Consider the following 21,490-nt stretch of genomic DNA (forward strand, 5'->3'; position numbering starts at 1 on the left):
GAAAGAGAAACAGGGCATATGCAGAACGCAAATAAAGCAAAGGCATATATTTATAAGCGTATCAGCGCTGTTATTATTTTTTTATGATTATAAAACAATACAAAGGGGCAGAGTGCATTCTATTTTCTTTATCTAGCCATATGAATTCATACTGTAGGGCGAAGGACAGAGGAGGAAGGAGGCGTGTGCGTTTGTTCCCAGGCAATGGCCAAAGTGACCTTGGATTTATAGCCTCTCTTTTTCAGTGCTGCGAGCTGAATATTTACGAGCCTCCCAGTGTTCATGCCTCTCTCGAACAGTGCAGATTGGCTGCATCTGCAGCAAGAAGAAACTCACAGGGAAAATAAACCTCCAAATGCAGAAGCGAGATCTTGGTTAACCACTGACAATTAAAGAAAGCAGTGGAAAGATGATACATGTGTATGGAATAATACAGAAGTGGATAGTCTGAGGTATGACTCCAGTCTGTTAATACAGCCAGAGTAATGTCAGTTTTTTAACTCTGATTATACTTGGAATAAAGAAATACTTAACCTAATCCGCATCCAGTGAATCTGTATTGTTATAATTCTATTACAGGAAAATAATCAGTGACAGAAATGTGCTGTTACAGTACAGAGGTGGCCTTTTATTCCTCTTATACAACAGCAGTTGGTCCTATTTGTTGAAGAATGATAAATCATACTTATATAAAATCATTCATTTCCATTTTATTTGTATAGTGCTTTTAACAATAGTTATTCTCACGAAACAGATTTCTATCATGTTCTCATGTTTGCTTGAAACTTAATTCTGATAAATTATAACACTAAGCATTTAATATGTGGCTGTTTAACACATCACAGATTTCATCAATGCAACAATTCATTAATGCAACAGTTTTTGTAATTTTGCTCATAGTTATTTAGTTTATCTTTTCAACACTTGTTCAGTTTCTTTTCTGTCTTTACTGTAAGCTAGAGAGATGCACTTTAAAAAATAACCAGAAATTCAGACTTATCTTTGAAAGATCCAAAAACTCAAAAATACAGAACCCTTTATTGACTTAATCAGCACCGTGTATTTATAGTAACGGTATGTTAAACACATTTCACGTTATTTTGAACATTCTGCCATACAGCAGGGGTGGATTTTTGATCACACTATGTGAGATCACCCAAATGAGAACGGGTTCCCTTTTGAGTCTGGTTCCTCTCATGTTTTTTCCCCTCTTATCATCGCAGGGAGCTTTTCCTTGCCTCCAATGTCCTCGGCTTGCTCATCAGGAACAAACTGATAATTATAATCTAAAGGTTTTTTTTTTTAACCTTACTTTTTTTGTAATTCATATCTTTTTTTTATTCTGTAAGCTGCATTGCAGCAATGACTACTCATTCACACAGATTCATAGGATAAAGGTTAGTTAAAAAAAAAAAAATCAAGTATTCCTTGAAAAGAATTCGGAAGATTATGTTTTATGATTAATTTGCAGTTGGCCTGAGTCTTTTCAGGTTAAGAGTGCATTTCTCAAATGTATGTTTGGCTGCACATCTTAACGAATATGATTCTATTTTAGGGGCAAATTTCTCTCTCAGCGAGACACATACTACATGCCCCAGGCTATAAAAGCAGTCTGGCTACAAAATATATTTGGGACTTATTTTGGTGCAATTATTTGGTTCAAAGATTTTTGGACACACGAGGTTACATGGTTCAGCCTGCGTGGTGTACACTACTTGCATTTTCCTATTTGCTTCCTGGTGTGTAAACCCGGCTAAATATAACTGTCATCACTGAGAACTGTCATACATCCAGAATGAGCAGCATCATTCAGTAGAGCATGTAATGGCTATCTCTGAGCTCACCCATGAAAAGCCATAAGAATGCCATTTTGTGTTAAAGTGCACGCACAGACACACACACACACACACAAACTTGTACACACTTGATGCAGCTCGATTCACTGATTTTATACTCAAGATATCTTATGGTTGGTTTGTTAACTATGTTCACATTAAACGGTCATTCTCATTTTGCTCTCGTGAAGGTCAGTGATTTGTGTAATTTAATAAGCTGTCTGACTAATGAAGATGTCACAAATTCTTTCCTTTTTTTTTTTTTTCTGCAGCCAGTCCGCAGGCAATACATGGCAGACAGTAGCAGACCTGGTGCAATCTAAAAAGCACACGGTGACTGGCCTCTCCCCCAACACCATCTACCTCTTCATTATCCGCGCGGTTAATGCCTATGGACTTAGCGACCCCAGCCCAATCTCAGAGCCCGTACGCACACAAGGTGGGTATTTAGGACTGTCTCACTCTTTTCTTATCATGCCAGATAAATCGATATTAATAACTCTAGGTAACGAATTGCAGCATATGGATTATCTTTGGACCAACGAAGAATTCCAGGTCCTCCTAAAGATACGATTTAACATTTGATTTAACATTACTTGAGATAATAATTATGAGTGTGTATGTGTGTGCGGAATGTGCATTCAGAATAGACATGTTTAAGGAATGCAATAGTAACAGTTTTCATACTTTGTTATGTTTAGACGTCAGTCCAACAGGCCAGGGTGTGGACCACAGGCAGGTTCAGCGTGAGCTGGGGGAAGTGGCTGTAGAACTGCAGCAGCCTGTGCTACTGTCAGCCTCGAGTGTTCGGCTAACCTGGACCGTAAGTACTGACCAAATCCTCTCTCTGAATCCACGGTGTTTAATTAGTGAAACATATGTGTAAGGCAAAGTCAGACACTGCCAGGGCAGCCATGGCAAGGAGTCGAAACAGAGGAGAATTGGCTCTGCTTGCTGGCTTTTCTCTCTACACTGTTAACCTAAGCTAATTATTGGCATCTGTTGTGTACAGAATCAGGCTGTTCGGTTTTACCTCCAACTGCATTGAGCTGCTGTGAAACATTGCATGAGTGTGAAATAATGTAATGGTTGGTTTCGTGTGTCGTGAAGGAAAAAATTATCCTTGAACTTTACATATTGATAGAGGGCTAGCTAGCAGGTGGAATTTAGCAACTAACAGCACTACAGTACATTGTCATTATATTATTTATTTCTGTAAAATGTACAGAGTTGGGTTTAACGCGTTACAAGTAAGTACTTGGATTACTTTTTTATTGTAATGAGTAATTTAACGCGTTAGGTCCGCCATTTAAGTACTCAGTTATTTAGTTATTTTTTAGACAATTTATGTAATCCGTGAGCCAGACAGCAGTCATTCCCAATCCATTAGTGTGTGTGCGTGTGTGTGAAAGTCATCCTATAAGCCCCGCCCCCCGATAACCCGCCCCCTCTGTTATTCTTTGTTATACCTTTATTTCACCTATGCGGTTTGACTATGTGAGGGCCGACGCGCGGAAAGATAGAAACCTAATCTCTAGAGAAACGGAATCATGATGAACCGTACTTACCGCGACCGCGCGAAACCGCGTAGGTGAGATAGGGGTATTAGTAGTTAACAGATTATGGGCCAAACTTCACTGAATGATAATAGTAGAATAATTAAAGGTCTTAACTAAAACAACATGCATGAGGAACCACAAAGGTGTTTAAATTTTCTGCAATGGAAAAGTACTCGAACTAGTTACTTTTACCAGAAACTAACGCTGTAATGTAACTGATTACTTTTTAAAGACAGTAATTCTGTAATGTAATTAGTTACTTAAAAAAGTAACGTCCCCCAACATTAAAAATTAGTATAATATCCATAAAGAAAATTCATTAAAGAACTGCCACAACTGATTTAATACTGTATGGGTAATTCTGTGAAAGTGCATCTCTATCTCAGTCTTATTCATCTAGATGTACTATACCATATTGTATAACTGATCTAACTAAGAGAGTGACTGTGCCACACAGGTTGACCGGCAGTCTCAGTACATCCAGGGATATCGGTTGCTTTACCGCCCGACTGGTGGCTCCTGGCTCCAGCAGGATGTAAAGGCAGCACTTGAGCATAGCTCTGTCCTCAACAACCTGCTCAAAGGCACTGAGTACGAGGTCAAAATCAGGCCCTATTTCAATGAATTCCAGGGCATCGACAGCCACCCACTGATCCTCCGCACTCCAGAAGAGGGTAAGACTCTTATCTCGGGTTACTTATGTAATGCACTTTCACTGTTGGAAAACAAAACCTATAGATACAATATCTATAATGACAGGATTATGGTGGCAAAGGTGATTTTTGATTTGTGCTATGATCTTGTTTATTCAGTCCCCAGTGCACCTCCTCAGGCAGTTACTGTGTCAACAGTCACACACAGCAACAGCTCCAGCATTAGTGTTTCATGGCAACCTCCTCCTGCTGAAATGCAAAATGGTATCATTCAAGAGTACAGGGTAAGGGGATTGCATAATCAGGGCAAAATTGAAAGTTTTTCACTTCACATACACTACCGTTCAAAAGTTTGGGGTCACTTGCAAATTTCTTCCTTTTTGTTTAGTGATTTATTTTCTACATTCTACAACATTACTGGGGATTTTAAAACTATTAAATAACACATATGCAACTATAACACTATACAATTAACAGCACTTCAGATTAAAGTCTTTACAGAGCATAAGTAGCAGAGACATCTCATTATTAACTGTTCAAAGGAGATTAATGCATTTTTTGGACGCCTTCAGCATTCCTTTACAATGTAGAAAGAAATAAAAATCAGGAACGATCATGGAGTTAGAAAGTGACCCCAAACTTTTGAACGGTAGTGTATACAGTATGTATACTCTGTGAGTCTTACACCAGGTTTGCACATTAGCAAGATTCAAAGAGCTTGAATCCCAGAGGGAAATTCAATTTAGTTGTGAAGCTGTTGAATAAATCTATATGTAAAATTCCTATTTGGGATTCCCTACGGGGATCACCAGCGACCACCCCATAGGATATCATCACAATGTATAGAAGATATAATATTCTCAGTGTTTAGTGAATATAATGGTTACTGGAATATCAAGCAGATGGAAGATGCTTTCACAAAGTAAGAGTCAATAGAGAATCTGAAGAAGTCGTTATGTTAGGTTCATTATGTAATGTATCTTCACTGTTTGGTAGAAATGCTTGCATAGACCTAAGTGTAAATACAAAAGACCAAAAGTACAATGAAGAAAAAGAAAATGAAATAGGAATAAATTCAGTACTCTCTCCTACACTATATCCTTATGAATAACTACAATATTTCAGACACTTGAGCCCTTGCAGTGCTGTTGTAATTACAGTGCTAAGAAAATCGGTCTCTCTTTTCTCAGATCTGGTGCTTGGGAAATGATTCTCAAGCACGCTACCACATTAACCAGACAGTCGATGGGAACATGCTGTCGACAACGTTAAAAGGTCTGCTGGCTGGCATCCTGTACCAGGTGGAGGTGGCAGCAGTGACCAGTGCTGGAGTGGGCATACACAGCCCGCCAGTCCCTGTCATTATCAGTGAGTGGCAATTACAGCATAACATACAATTTCTTTATATGAAATGTAATGAGTGATTTTATCGACACAGACGTTATTGCATTGGTGTATAAATAAAAAATAGCAATATTGATTTGTGTATCTTAAATTCCAGAAAAAAAAAGTTTACTATAAGATGTGTAGAACATTTCTAAGCTAGATTTCTAACCCGCATTTTTGTTCCTTTTCCCCCCTCACTCTCAGAGTTACCTTCAGAGCAGCCTGTCCCAAGTGGGAGCGGAGACTCGGATCAGAACGTCAGTCTTGCTGAGCAGATCACAGATGTAGTAAAGCAGCCTGCTTTCATCGCCGGTATTGGTGGGGCATGCTGGGTAATCCTCATGGGCTTCAGCGTGTGGATATACTGCAGACGCAAGAAAAGGAAGGAGCTGAGCCACTACGCGACTTCATTTGCATATACCCCAGCAGGTAGACAAAACAGCATACACAAACCGGCTTGAAAGTGCTCAAAGTTTATAAATTATATAAACATATCAATTCAAATTGACCTTATGATGTTCTTCTTGCCTTGCAGTTGGCTTTCCTCATGGCGAAAGCGCTGGAATAAATGGAAGGTGAGTGGCTGTTGTGCTCAGTTAAGACTGTTGTGATGAAGATCCAAAAAGACTTTGGAATAATACTCTGTTTTCTCAATTTTTTTTTTTTTTAGACCTGGTGTGTTGGGTTCTAATATGGGCAACTACCCCTGGCTGGCAGATTCCTGGCCCACTACAAACCTTGTGCATAATGGCAAAGATTCAGTCAACTGCTGTACCACCAAACATGAAACAGCAGAGAGATACTACAATGGTGAGAAACGTGAGACATACAGCCAGTGCAGATTTACTCCATATTCTGTAGTAGGGGCATCAGAAAATTCTTTCTTTTGTCTTTTGTTTCTTTTGTAATAAAAGTCTTTATTATGTCTAAGAAACAATACGGATATATTATCAAAGAATCTGATATATGAGCAATTCAAATCACAGATTGAAATAATTTACAATCTTTTTCACAAGTCCCGAATTATGAATCCTGATTGTTTATTAGGAAAAGGACGATGTACATCTTACCGGTGAATGATCACATCAGTCTAACAAGAGAGGAGAAAAGACATGGTTATATGACGTTATTGCAGATAGTAGACAGCATGTAGACAATTAAACCGCCTCGTTTCTACAATAGCGCCAAGGAATCAGAAACTCAAACCTTGAGGGTATGATCAAAGGAAAACATTAAATAATGTAACATGACACTGCAACCACAAAAACGTGATAAGGATTAAATAATTTGTTAAATATGTGTGCAGATAATCAACAAGTATAAACTGAAGTCATAACAGAAATCAAAATGTAAACAGCGTAGCACAGATATAGAATAATGACTAAGTCAAAATCATACTACACCTTTATTTCTGGCACTGTAACATGGAGGTATACTAGAGTATTTTAAAGTTGACCCCAGTATGGAAGTACTGTATAACAGTGCCACCATTCCTCAAAGCAAAATAGCATGTTGAATTACATGAACTGAACAAAAACTTATTGCAATATAAAAAAGTCTCTATCTAAAAAACGGCCGATCAGCTATCAATCTGGGGTTAAACCCCAAAATCTCTGCTCTGTTTCTTTGCTACTTTTAGAAGCTGGAATCTCCAACTATCTCAACCAGACTGAGAAGTACAGCAATGACTCCAATGAGGGTCCCATCTACAGCACTATCGACCCCACTGCTGAAGACCTACGAAGTTTCTCTGCCCAGTACTCTCAGCATACCACGCCCTATGCTAGTACTCCCATCATGCCTTTCACTAACCAGACCCCCTGTAGCCCAGACCAAGATGGTGGCCACTGGATTAACCAGCCAGGAACATCCAGTGTGCAGTATGCTCAGCCAGACCGCTCTAAAGCAGATATTGGTACAGATTACTTTAAAATTCAAGTCTTTTTTCTATGTTTGTCTTTGACTCAGATTGGTGTGAATATTTTGCAATAATTAACTTACAACCACAATTTGTTCTTCCTAAAGCTAAACCGTCAAAACAGAAGTCAATGGGGAAGGCAGTGAAGACTCCGTCTCTTACCTGGATGGAACCCTTACCACCTCCACCCCTGTCTTCAGAGTTCGAACACTGTTCTGATGAGGACGAGGATGAACATATAGAGGACATGGGGTAAGAGCATTTAACTACTGATTAAGGGTTGTAGGAATATACAAGTTTTTTGGTACCATTTGGTTAGTATTAATCACTTAGTATTGATTAGTAATTTATAGGCTATTCTGTTGTTCAGCAATTTTTTTGCAATCAGCTGCTAATAAACTACAGTAATAAATGGATCACACCACACTGCACAAGCCAAACAGTCATATAAATTACGTTTCCAGCTTCACTGATTCTGTAGGGAGTACCATTAGCGTTCTGATGATGTCAGCTATTCTACACCTTGAGTAGATGAGCCACATACTGTACTTTTTCAATACTATTTTATCCATATGTGTTTCATTGTAATATGTTTAAATTATGTCATTACCTAGGACTTAGAAATAATCACTTAATTTTTGATGTCATATTATGCCAGATTCACTGTTATGTTTCTGAAAATGACGTTACAATCAGGTCTGATTGCGACCAGCCAAGGCATGGCAGCACTGTCATTAAAGACCAAAACACAATAAAGTATTTTTCAAGTTGATTCCCAGTATGGAAGTACTGTATAACAAGGTCACAATTTCGCAAAACAAAATAGCATGTTGAATTACATGAACTGAACAAAAAATTATCGCAATAAAAAATGTCACTAGTTAAAAAAACAGCCAATCAACTATCAATTGTAGCTATAGCACAATTTAGCATCATAATTTATAAACTAATTTACAGAATAATGTTCATCAGTGGCATTTAGGGGAAAACTACAAAAGACATTAGAATATGTTCTATAGATGTTTTGTGGCTGTCTTTTAAATAGTTGAAACTACAGTATGTCCCAGAGAGGATTGGACCTTAATCAAATGTTCCCATAGCTAGAAACATATTAAACAAATTGAAGACTCCTATTAAATTCCGTCGAGAATACATACGGGTCATTTTTGACTCATGTTGAACATCGAACATTCGGTTCTGAAACAAAAATGTATTTTATTTTTAAAATTTTTATATTAAAAAAGGATTAATTAGGAATTAAAACAATATTGACTGACAACATGTATCACATCCAAAGATATTAATCTGGGTCATTATTGAACCCCATCGGAGGGCCAAAGATAAAAACAAGTACATCAAGGCAGTATAATACTGTAAGTCTGTGTATCATATGACATTATTAAAAGCCATTAGACAGTTAAACAAGACGGTGTGCATCAGGACCCCAAACTGCAATTGTCAAGGGGGCAGGGGGGCAGGTATGAAGCTTGCCAAAGAGAGAAGAGGCACATAGGACACAGAGAATATTTTGACCAGGTATTAAAAAAAGCTCACAGAATGGGTGGGAGTGGAAGGTCCCTGCTGTCGTGAGATTGATTTGAATCCTGACAATATCAAATCCATGCACCAGAGAAATTGTCCATGCTGTCTCTCTCCTGTCAATCCAGAGAAACACTCTAGTCAATTGCAGTTGTCATGTATGTAAAAGACGGTGGACAGCGCTTTCTTCTGAGTGTGTTACACAGTCCTGTGATGCAGCAGATCAAAATGATGCAGTTGGCTTGCGTCAAGTATCACGAAGGAAGCATGTGTTAGCTTTCACTCCTCTTGTTGGAACTTGTCCTGAAAGGGGAAAACGCATTCTCCCATGCATTGAGATTAGAGTGGATCTCTGGACTTTGTGTTTCACTCTAGTATTCAATTAAACCAGAAATCCTGAGGCTAAAAGAGTCACGTTTTGGTGGATGTGTGTGTTAACCGAGTTGCTGTGAAATGAAAGGTTGGAAAAAAGGAAATCAGTCTGTTCTGCAAAAGATACGTGAGACATAATTAACAAAAAAACACTTTTGCTGTTAACAGGTTTTACCTGTTTTTACTAAAGGTTAATTTCTTAACATATATTCATATTCATATTTTTTTTTCTAAAATGTTTTGCCAGAGTTTGGATCTGCTATGTGCCCTGCTCTTATTTTAAAAGATATTGTCCAAAAAGAATGCATTGTCAGCATAGCATTAAATTTAATGTTAGCCTGTGTAAGGTTTTTTGGTCAGATGGAACATTTTTTTTCTTAACTTCCATTGTTTACTTGCCCTTGTCTAAAAGTTATGACATTTGAGTTTGACATGAATCAAATTGCAGTCATCAACATGTTGACTGGATGAAAGCCAGTCTCAAATGTCATGTTTCATACATATTCCATCACCAGTTGCTCCATTAGCTGTGCTGCTGCTGTTATTGGGCCTGACAGGGCTCTCAGCGGGGACTAACTGTGTTAGAGACTTGCTGGCTGTTGCTATGGTCTGTGGGCTGAATGCTCCTGTTCTCTCCTCTCTCACTATCACATTACGTGGACAATAATGTGGAGACAAGTTAGCTTTAGCGGCTGAGTGGCCTGACCACAGGCATTGTGAGCATGCTGCTGGACAAGTGGAGACAGGTGGACACACATTTATCGCTCACAAGTACCTCTCTACCTGGGCTGAACGGTTCGGAGAGGAGGCAAAGCACATTAACCACAGAGCTGATTTAGAGATTGTGTGGCTGAGATGAGGGGGCCGATAGCGCTGAAGCAGTCTCTCTCTCTCTCTCTCTCTCTCCGTTTTCCTCTCAGGACTGTGGTAACAGTATTTCCCAGCTATAGGTGCAGCCCTTCTCGTGTTCCTCGCTCCAAGCAGAATACGATCATTCGGCACATTACCGCTGACAGCCACACATCCAAACTCGATTTCCATTACTAGCCCACAGTGAAGTTCTCCAATTTGCATTGAACTTGAAGATAACATTGCTGACCTTTTGACCCTTTCTTCAGAGAACATGGGTCTGATTATTGCATTACGGTGAAGCTTTATTCCTGCCCTTAACTCAAGATTTGTCACAACAGTTTAGCAACATAGTTGAAATACCCGATACATTAACAGATCATAGACTCATTGACGTGTTTAAGATCTATTTGTTAGCCTTAGGGTAGAGCAGAGAGTGTCACTTACAACGTATTAAGTGATTATCATTCTTCTTTGACATGGAAACCACACAAGTTACCCAGAGGCTACAGTTCTGAAAGCCCCAATGCAATGCAAGTTAATACTAGAAACTATGAGGCGTGTTCAAGTCAAACCGGGAAATTTCTTATTGAAATTGATTTACATTTACAGTAAGACTTTAGGCACTCTTTGCCAAGGTGGCTTGAACATTCAGAGAGTGGAATGCCTGATCCTTAAAAAGATCAAGGCATGAAGCGGGCAGTCTGATCATGTCTACTGCATACTGAGAAAACTTTATACCTCAATGGTATCCAAGCAATAGTGAAATGCTGGGATGAAAGCATTAGTGTAGCCGGGGATTATTATATAGAGAGATAAAGGGAGTTTTTACTCTTATAACTGTGTGATCAAAAGTCCCAGATTGACTTAAACGCCCCTCAGTGATGTGTTTGTTGTAGTAGTTATAGTCATATTAATTGTGCAATTGCATTTACAGCACAGACGAGGAGGACTGGTGTCCACCACTGCCAGAGAGGACCTATTTAATGGATGGTGCAGCAGAAGACGGACCATGTCCTCCTCCCAGAGGAGACGCCTCATCTCCGACTACCTCCTACAGCCATCAGTCTACGGCCACTCTCACACCCTCGCCAAGAGAGGAGGCACGCCACTGCAATGACACACCACCACGCCAGCACCAGTCTGAACACCAGCCCGGACGGTGAGATTATCATTCTATCGATATTTATTAGACCTTTATTGCACTTTAAATATATTAGAGGTATGACAGTTTTTATCCTTGGATTTTAAATAGATAGATGGTAGAAATGCCAGCACTGTCAGCATGGACTAACCAATAGGGTTGCAATGAAAAATTCACATTTTTTATCATGATGACCAAACCAAGCAAATGACTTGAAGTATTGATTATTTGGTGACATCATCTATCATCATACCTATTATTATTATTTTATTTTTTTTAGTAACTGTAAACTTGACAGTTGCTGTGAGGTGAGTTTTTTATTATCAGGTCTCCTTAGGTAACTTTTTTTGTAAATGAATGATGCAGTCCACATATACAGATGCACACATGCTTTTTATACTGTTATCATTTGTATGAACAAAAGTAATCATGTTAATGTCTTTATTTTCAGTTAGCAGGTGCCTAAAACAAACGAAAGCTAATTTTAAAAGCTAAACTTGAGTAGTTTTGCAATTCATAAGTCGTTTCAGTAATCAATAGATTATTCGACTAATTATTACTTGCATCCCCACTCTGCAACATCGCCCGAGGATGTGCATCGCACTAAAAAAAAAAATAATAATCTGTTCACAGTTATTATTTCATTGTTGTTTTTTTTTACACAGGATGCTGTAAATGAATTGTGCAATACTGCATGTTCATATCGGGTCTTGCTCTCGCCCACATGAAAGTAAAAAATGAGATCGGATCCTGTAAACAAGCAAAAATAATATCCCCAAACTGAACAAACTGAAGAGTGCGCCTCCTATTCGTCTCTGTATTTGTATCTGTTCTAAGCACATCATCTGTGCATTCTATTTTTTTTAAGCTTTTCTATTTCCTGTCCATTATAAATTGTCAAGGCAAATACCTTTAGTCGAAAACCAGATCGACAGGTTAGCTTCAGAACGAAAAATACTAGGAACTGAAAAAAAAGACAGATGAAAACATGACTTAGATTCATTGTAGTCTTTGTAAAGAGCAACAGAAAGAGACACTACATGCAGTGGATAAAGCTAAAATGAGGAGCAGGTAGAACGAGTTACTTGAGAAGCTACAGTAACAAGAACCAAAATATTCCATCATGTGAACAGTAAATTATATCTAGAACTGATTGTACTGGCTGAAAGTTTGTTTTTCTTTTGATTTGTTCTCGTGTAGTTAATTTTTCCCTCTCACTCTGAGCAGTAGTTTATATCCTTATCTAATCCGTCTACTGTATGTATCATGGACACATAGTTCCCATGGGTGTTTTTCCAGAGATGATTTTTTCCTGAGAAGATGAAGTATGTGAGAGGTAGACGATGTTCTCCTTGCCTCACTGTAACGGTATATCATGCTGATTACTGTGTATTGTGATATCGTATATGTGACATAGATGACATTTTCCTCACCTCGCTGTGTCTGTACATCACACACATTGTCCTTCAGGGAATTAGCTTCCTGCCTTCTACTTCGCTGCTATGACACGATGAGTTTTGATTTGTTTGCTTTCTCTCTAGAGGTGCTTCACCACTTTCTTCCCTGTTTCTGCCTCTAAGAAATGTACCTTCTGAATAATTGATCCTTCTTCGAGTTTCTGGTTATTGAATCCGTTATTTTCTGATGCAGAATATTTTTTTCCCTGACGTTTTATGCTTTTTCTGGTGAAAGTTCATGCAAACAGTTTATGTAAACCTGTCTATTCAGCCAGTTGTTTCTTGATGTGTAATAGACCTGTCCACTTTCTACCTCATTTGATCTTGACAGACGGCTGCCATGTGGACCTGTTCCTATCCCGCGGGCGCCGAGCCCTCCTCTCACGCAGTCCAACCCAAACCTGTCGGCCAATCAGGAGAGCTCGGAGAGCGGCACACCACACCGCGCAGCACTCAGACGGGATTTAAGCCAAGGTGCAACGCAGAGTGTAGATAATGTCAATGCGCCAGGTATGTACGTGGTGTTTAAGCATGCATTGTAAACAATGATATATATTTTATGAATAATGATGAACTTTCTATCATGTGCTACAATCGTTGGCACTGAAATAAAATAATGGCTATTCTATACAACAACTCTCTGAGAGCTTTACAGTAACCACATCAAATGTGACACTTTTTCTTCCTTTTTGTTTCACCTTGTTAGGGCGAGCAAGAACCTCTGCAGGAGAGCAGATCCAAACTCCTCCTGGCCAGAAGGCTCGAGTAAAGAAGAAAACCGCAAAGAGCAGCCAGTACCGCAGAGACATCATACAAGGAGGTACAGTAAGAGCAGCACAGGATTTTACTGTGGAACTCTGTGTATGTTTCACTATACAGTGGGAACCAAAAGTATTAAACATTTGCCAAGTATTATAGTCTCTATATTATATTCATTAATTGATTCTAGCCTGTCTGACTGAATGCTAGCACTGAAGGCAGTAGCAGTGTTTAGTGCATGGATTAAACAAGAGCACATCAGACATCTTTTTGAATCTATTCCCAGCCAGATCCAGCAGGATACATACTAAATATTGATTAACATACTTAGCAATTTCATTGCATAAAATATTAAATTAATTATTTTTTTTTTCTACTTTTGTTTTAATACTTTTGGCCAAGTGTATATGAACTGAAGCAGCCCATGACTGTAGATTTTGATGTGGCAGGATGGCATTGATGATGACATATTCTCAAAGAAAACAAAAAAAAAGTGAAAAAGTAAAGAGACTGTCGGAATTCACTAATGTTCAAAGCTGCTGTGTAGTGAAATCGTAGAGTAACCCTGTAGCTAGCTTGTGAAGTCATTCGGCGTATAATCTAAAATGTTTGGATATTATACGTTTGTTTAATTCCGTTTGATATGGGACGTACTGCATGCAGCACAGTAGTGCTAGTAGTAGACTTTTTTCGCACATGCCTTTCAAAACACAATTATTTTGTGAAATATTGAATGCGAAAAAAAGAATGAAGATTAACATTTGGTGGCTCTGCTCCTCCCACACCTATAGACGAGCCAACGCCATATGTGAATGTGCTGCAAGTGTGATAACGTTAATGTTCTTGTCACTTGCACAGCCACTTGTACTGGCTGCCAGCCATGTCTTTTGATTTATGTTCATTTCAATTATTAGAAATTTAAGCAATAGTTACAGAAATAGCCAGGCTTGATGTCTTCACATTCAGGGATAATGCTACTAATACTGATGTTTGTGTGTGTGTGAGCAAATACGCAGTGAGTATTCTTTAGAAAGATTTAGAGGAACACATTATATTGGCAAAGTCTTTTTATTATTATTATTATTATTATTATTATTAATCTGAATCGGTTGATTTTAAGCAGGACAGAATGTATGTGGTAACCGTGAGATTTTCTCTCTGCAGATCTGCCTCCTCCTCCAGAACCCCCTCCTGAGGACGAGCCCGTCCAACTCCCAGCAGGAGACCTGGAGTGTGGACATACATCTTTAGAAAGAGACGGGGGCTCGCCGGCGTCCATGGAGAGGAGAGATCAAAACGCTCGCAAGAACTCGGCTCAAAGACGCAGAGATGGTAAGAAGACTGCTCGCCACTTAATACCATAATGAAGTGCACTCCTGCACTTTCTCTGGCCAGTCTACTCATCACACACATGGGCTTGTGCAGTACAGAGACACAGATGTACACAATGAAATATAGTGTGACAGAGTCATTAGTGTTCATTATTAAACCACTCTACCGTGATTTCCCATGCTCATAGGTAGCATCTGACGGATTTTCTAAATCTATCTCCCAACAGATGACGACTTGGTCGCGTATAACAAGCACAGCGCTCTGTCCCGCGGTCAGATGTCCAGCACCTGCTCCACGACAGGAAGTTCTTCGTCACGAGGATCGACAGGATCCAGAAGTCACGGAAACAGCCGGAAAAGGAATGAGGTGAGACGCTTCCGAACTGAAGACGTGCAGCTTGAGCACTGAGATCACTGATGATTATTTAAACATAACCCTTTAGGGGCTGTAATCTGTTTTGAATAGCACCAAGGAGGCAAAGCTCTCAATCAGTAAAGCTTAAATTGCCCCTTAAGCCCTTTATTTCGAAAACTAATCTCACACCAACACCATAATTGTCAGTAATTAGGCAAAAGACACAAACATTATGTGCTCTTTCTTTTTGTACAATGACTGAGATGGAATTGGCTCGGATTACATAGCCGGTTAGGGTCCCGAATGGATCCTAAGTGCTCTCATTGAAGGCAAGAAGCACATTTTTCATTCTCGAATGGAAGAAAGGCTTGTCAAACTGCCACTTATTTGGTTCAATTAGTTGGAAAAATATTACAAAATGGATGTTTTCATTGGGCGTCTAAGAGTTTCTGATCTGGGATTTCAGGTCCATTCCTGTTTCCACCACTTGGAGAGTGTAGTTTTGACCTCATACATGTGGGACAGTTACATTTTTACCTTGTAAGAAAAAGAAATACAAAAATAAAGATATTATTTCATCATAAAAAGCTACAAAACTACTTAAAATATTTATTTTTCATAAATATTTATATTGATACTGGCACTGACACCGATATCCTAAAAGTGTGTAAGGAAGGAGGATTACAAGGGCCCCTAAATCACTCCGGGCCCCTAAAGGTACTATGGCAGTTGAAAAAGTTGGCATGGTCAAGCTATAGGCCTAGCATATAAGGGGCCCAGAATCTCTAGCGGCAAATGTGATTCTTTAACCGATTAAGGAATTGTTCCCAAGCGCATCTATTAGCTTATCAGATCATGTTAAGTGGTTAAAGAGCCAGCTTTAGGCTATTTTATTAAGGATGCAGTTGCCATGGTCATATAGTCACTGTATACTGTAGATGTATTATTTATATTTTTCTTGTAGAAAATCAGTGTGATGGTGTTGAAATCAGTAAAATCCTTTCTAATTCCTATAGAAAAAGTTTTATGTGAAAAAACTTATGTGCAAAAGTGAGTGTTTCCCCAGGCTACATCGCATACTTGTAGGTGATTAGCAGAATATCATCAGCGTGTTTACAGCCTACTCTTTGCTACAGCTCAGATCAGTTTGTATTCTTGGGCTTACTTTCTAAACAAAGCTCTATAGTATTTGTGCTGCAGACTCTCTGTCTGACCTGAGCTTTGATCAGAGCACAGAAAGGCCCGGTATAGCCAAAGAGAACACACCCATAATGCCATCCCTGTGACCCCAGTTTTTTTATGATCTCGACCTTTTTTCTCCTAAGCTGGGGGAGTCCTTCCATGGGAAACAGGGCATAAACCCTTGTCCTTCACAGACCCCTGTCTCAGATCTATTCCCCCCTCTCAGGTTTCCCCTCCGGGAGCTTTAAAATCAGGACTGACAAAAGAGGGCTGTGTGTTCCCCAGGGAGGGGGTCTCGGGTTACCCTTTGCCTCATCGTTATCTCTTCCAGCCGCACACAGGGCGCGTGAAAAGGTGCTCAGTGGTGAGGAAAAAGGGGCTTCCAGAGACAGTCTCAGATCATACGATAGGTTATAATACTGAAAAAAATTTAATGCATTGAATTTTTGCCAGATTAAAATGTCTATAGATGATTTCCTCATGAATAAAATATTTCACGTCAGAATTGTCTGTCTGTTAGCGTACAGTACAATGTGTTAAGCAGCAGTTGTGTTGACGCACTGTTTTTTATTGTGTACACTTCAGTTTGTATAGCACGTTTAAGAACACCGTCAGAAAGCAGCTTTACTAAATCCGAAGTTAGATTTAGATTCATGTTGAGCAAACCAGAGGCGATAACGTCAAGGAAAAACATCCTGAAAGGGCATGAAGAGGAAAAAAAAACTTTCAAAGGAAAACAGATTTAAAATCCATTCTCTTCCCGGAACCGGATAGTGAGATTACAAATCATTACTCAAATACTGTGAATAAAAATCCGGAGATGAGTACAGGACAGCGTTTATGATCCCGGCAGCGGTTCCTCAATCCATGTCTACACACTGCATTTAAAATAAGTCAATTCAATGCATTACTTTTTCAGGCTACATTCAGAATTCATTCCCTGTGTAGCAGCGGAACTTTTTTATGAGTGTTGGATTCGCTTCCTGGAAGCAAATTAAAGCTGAATGTTTGTGCAATAGTTGACTAGAAAAGTGCTGTTTTCCTCTGAACTGCTTGCCATTGCGTTTTTTGTTTTGTTTTGTTTTTCTTATTGCAAGACTAAATCTAATCTTTTTTGGCTTTATTTTGTTTTTGTTCTGTTTTCTTAGGAGATGAGATAAGTGAATGCCAATAAACAGGGGCGAAAAAAATCGTCGGTCAACACAGCCGTCAGTATTCTCTCATTTTCTTGCCTGAAAGAAGAGATGAGCCGAGAGGAGGATGAGGACGAGCACACAGCTTCATTATCTGCCTCATCACATACAAATCATGGACGTTTCATTACGTTGTTATTATTATTATTATTATTGTTATTTATGACTTTCATGGGGCCATTTGAAATCCCATTGTCACTGTAAATAGTCTTCTCTTCAAGCTTTTTACATGGGGTCCAGATCAAGAGAAAGAAGAAATATATTGTATTTATAAGAAAAAGACATAAAAGAAAACATGTCAAAGGGTCCAATATAAAAAAAAATGTTATCATCTGAATGTGCCAACCTCTTTTTGTAGAAATGTACACAGTACTTTTTTGAATGCATACATGATATTGCACTCTTCTTGTGTTGGAGAGCAACAGACGATACCGAGAACAATGTGTGTTTCAGCTAAGGATGGGGTTAGCTTTCATTTCCCACTCAAATCACATCTGACCGCACTGTGTTTGTTCATCATGGAAAGCTGTCTCTTGTCATTTATTTTATTTTGTTTTATTTTATTTTTTAAGGACTGCTTCAGTGACAGTGTGAAAATGTGTTCCGTTCAGAAAAAAAAAGCTAAAAAAATATGTTCAGCTGACTAACTTTTTGGTAGTCCTTGTTGTTTTCTTAAAAAAAAAGAAAAAAAAAGAAATTAAAACACATTTGGTGAACCATATGCAGAGTCAATTTTCTCATCTGAGACCTTCCTTGAATAATAACAAACCCTAGACAAGAGTTTTCACATGGCAGATAATTAGAATTGTGACTTGGGAGTGTAAGAAGCAAAAAAAAAAAAAAAAAAAAAAGCTATCTAGTTTCTTTAAAGCTTCCATAGAGGACATTCCATCTGGCAGATCAACTCATGGAAACGAGGCATGATGCCATCAGCACAGCGCTCCGAGCAAGAGCAGCGAGAAGAAGGAGAGGAAAGGATTTAAAATGTGACAAGAGAAAAATGAGTGAATGAAGAGACGTGAACTAGTGAAGAGTAAAAAAAAAAAACAAGCAGACAGAAAGGAAAGAATGGGATGTAGAGAGGGCAAAAAAAAAAAAATCATTCTCACACTCAACCCTGAGGACATGAAGTGAGATTTGGGATAAGAAAGCAGAAGTGAAGAGTGAGCGAGGGAGAGAAAACTAAATGGAAAGTGAGAGGAAGGTAACTGGAGGGTGACGAGCAAATGGAGAAAGAGAAGTGGATAGCGGAGGGAAAGATTCTCTTGCTTCCATATGAGACATTTTGGCCTGGGGTGACATAAAGAGAGACAAAAGCAAAAAAAAAAAAAAAGCATCAGTTCAACTTCGAGCTTGAGGAGATGCTTTTAATCCCTTTGAATGTGTTTGGAGTCGGATTTTGTTACAAGGCTTTAAATTGTAAGACGTTTTTCTACTGGTCCACATTTTCATTCGTTTCTTTCCCTCCTGTCTATCGAACAAGACAGATGTCTTAACTTTTACTGTCCTTTTAATAACAGTGCTCATACAGTGATGTATTGCTGATCATCTATACAAGACTGGACAAAGAATGGCTGAAATGGTGACCTTTAGAAACATGCACTCTGAACCAAACTCTCTCTCTCTTTCACTCTTCCTCTCAATGGGCTTCCTTATCCATAAATCACCAGCTTATTCATTAGTTGTGTGTCGTTGTGACACGCCCATCGGGGCTGAAGGGGAGCAGAGAGCAGTTAAAATACCGTTCGGCAATTTCCATGTTAATTACCCAGCGAGAGATGGATGCTTTTCACTTTATTGTTCGTTTAATGTATGCAAAGTGTGTGCGATTGCAGCATGAAAACCAAGAGGTGATTGTTCTGGAAGCAAAACACGCTTTGACATTTGGCTTATTTTACCATAAACACCGGTATAAATTGGCAAGCTTGTTACAAAAAAAAAAAAAAAGACAAGACGTTAGGCCGTAATAATGGCCAGCTGCAGGAGTGTGAGTGGTGTGTTTTGGAGAGAGTGAGAGAGCCACCTAAGGCCTTTAAAGCACCAGACTGAATAAAATCTACTCATACAGCAAAGGATCTACAATTATCACACTTCATTTACATAACCTCACTCAAGCTCTATAAATCAACAGCACACTACAAAGATTTAAAGTACCTCTGAATATAAAAATGTGATTGGTGTTTTTTAAAGGTTTAACTCGTGCATGGCTTGCTTTTATTTGGCTTCAGTAACTTTATCCTGGTTATGGTTGTGATGAAGATAAGGCCAACACTACTCACGAGACGGGATACACTTTGGATGGGATTCCAGTCTATTGCAGGGCATCATGCAGCTACACTTGCACACCTAGGGGCGATTTAGCATAGACAATCCACTTACTGGCAAGCTTTCAAGAAGAGGGGGGGAACTGGGAAAGCCTAAGGAAACACCACAAAACCTCCACACAGACAGTTACATGAGCTCAGGGTCAAACCAGGCACCAACGTTACCCACTGAACCAGATTTATAGTTATTTAGTGTATCATGTTTTTACATTTAAGTGCTATTTACGCACTAGAATTGCTTTCTCAAGTATAATATATCAACCGTGGCTTTTTACGAACAGTGAAGCACTTGGCTGGTGGAGTTAGTGATTAACAACTTGGTTTAACAGTTGTGTCAGCGCAGTGGCTCAGAGGTTAGTACTGTCACCTCATACCTCCAGGGTTGGGGGTTTTGTATCTTGCCTATTATATATTAATATTATCCATGATTACTGTACTGGGCTTCCTTCTGGTGCTCTGGTTTCCCCCCTAACAATCCAAATGAATGTGTTGTAGACTGACTGGCTTTTGTATTCCAATCGTGAGAGTACGATGTGTGTGAGTGTGTGTGTCAGTGTGTGTGTGTGTGTCTGTACGTTGCCAGATGATGGAGCCCTCAGCAAAAGTAATTTTTGCCTTACTGCTGTGAGCGCTGGCAGGAAGTCATAGGACCTTGTGGCCAACCATTGCTAAGAATGCAGGCTTTGATGGATGGATGGTTGGCTGGATGGATAGATGGATGGAGCGGTTGATGGCTGGTTGGATGGATGCATGAATACAGTAATTTAATCAGACAATCAAACTAAAACATTTAACCTAACGTTTAAGATATAAAATCTCACTCATGTGTAACAATGAGAAACTTTTGAGCAATAATAGGAAAAGCGGGAGAGGCATGTGGGAGTGTTTCCAGAATCCACACTCATCCATTTATTCCTGTAGAGCATTACTGGAAATGTTACTAGGCCATTGTTTTGATAATTTGATCATTTCCCAAGTAATTCATTATTACTTCTAAACAATATTACATTCTTTTAAAATCCATACTATACTAAAGAAAGACAAGTGAATTTGTATTGAACCCGAGGCTTATAGAAGACAGAAAGACTCTTGAATCTAATCCTCTGGAGCAGATATGGGTCACAGGGAAGGTTTCTTCCCAAGGGCTCCTTGCTCCACATTGCTCATGCTAGTCCCATGTTATCTTCCTGCAAGGAAGACAGGTCTGGCTCGGAAGCCAATGCTTAGTTGGACGCCAACGTCACACTGAGGAGCTTCGTTTTCATTTGGGAAGGAGAGGGAGACAGGGGAGGTTATTACGCAGGTGCTGCACATTAATGACTATTTAAACCGGGTCATTTGGAGTCTCAGCTTATTACCGCGTTCGTCAGTATGACGACAGACTGAGCAGAACTCAGTTTGGATCTGTTTATTAACAGTGTATAACTTCTTTCGTTCTGAACGGTGTAAGTTACACAATTTTTTTAAAGATTTATTAAATCTAGGTAATGGTTACAAGTATAATACTTGAGTGTGAGGGACAAAGGCAAGAGAGAAAAAAAAGTTTTAAAGTGACGTTTCATAGCTAAGTAGGTCAATAGATTACCGGGAGGCTATTAAAAGATGCCTTTTTGGCTATGTGTGTGTGTGTGTGT

General features: G+C 39.1%; 1 protein-coding gene across 3 annotated transcripts in view; it reads left to right on the top strand.

Moving 5' to 3' along the window:
• The window catches only part of robo3 (roundabout, axon guidance receptor, homolog 3 (Drosophila)), a 154,187-nt gene extending 135,934 nt beyond the window's left edge, over positions 1–18,253 (top strand). For all 3 annotated transcript variants that reach the window (XM_053516081.1, XM_053516082.1, XM_053516083.1), the window contains 16 exons: positions 2,108–2,274; positions 2,537–2,658; positions 3,852–4,068; positions 4,207–4,331; positions 5,238–5,415; positions 5,638–5,862; positions 5,969–6,008; positions 6,104–6,243; positions 7,073–7,348; positions 7,459–7,603; positions 11,049–11,273; positions 13,044–13,222; positions 13,419–13,532; positions 14,636–14,803; positions 15,030–15,169; positions 17,488–18,253. In XM_053516081.1, the coding sequence (XP_053372056.1) occupies positions 2,108–2,274; positions 2,537–2,658; positions 3,852–4,068; positions 4,207–4,331; positions 5,238–5,415; positions 5,638–5,862; positions 5,969–6,008; positions 6,104–6,243; positions 7,073–7,348; positions 7,459–7,603; positions 11,049–11,273; positions 13,044–13,222; positions 13,419–13,532; positions 14,636–14,803; positions 15,030–15,169; positions 17,488–17,499 (2,473 nt within the window). In that variant the 3' untranslated portion in view covers positions 17,500–18,253. The remainder of the gene's footprint in view (positions 1–2,107; positions 2,275–2,536; positions 2,659–3,851; positions 4,069–4,206; positions 4,332–5,237; positions 5,416–5,637; positions 5,863–5,968; positions 6,009–6,103; positions 6,244–7,072; positions 7,349–7,458; positions 7,604–11,048; positions 11,274–13,043; positions 13,223–13,418; positions 13,533–14,635; positions 14,804–15,029; positions 15,170–17,487) is intronic.
• Positions 18,254–21,490: the final 3,237 nt, after the last annotated feature.

The sequence above is a fragment of the Clarias gariepinus genome, chromosome 17 (assembly GCF_024256425.1).
Source record: "Clarias gariepinus isolate MV-2021 ecotype Netherlands chromosome 17, CGAR_prim_01v2, whole genome shotgun sequence".
In the NCBI taxonomy this organism is placed as follows: domain Eukaryota; kingdom Metazoa; phylum Chordata; class Actinopteri; order Siluriformes; family Clariidae; genus Clarias; species Clarias gariepinus.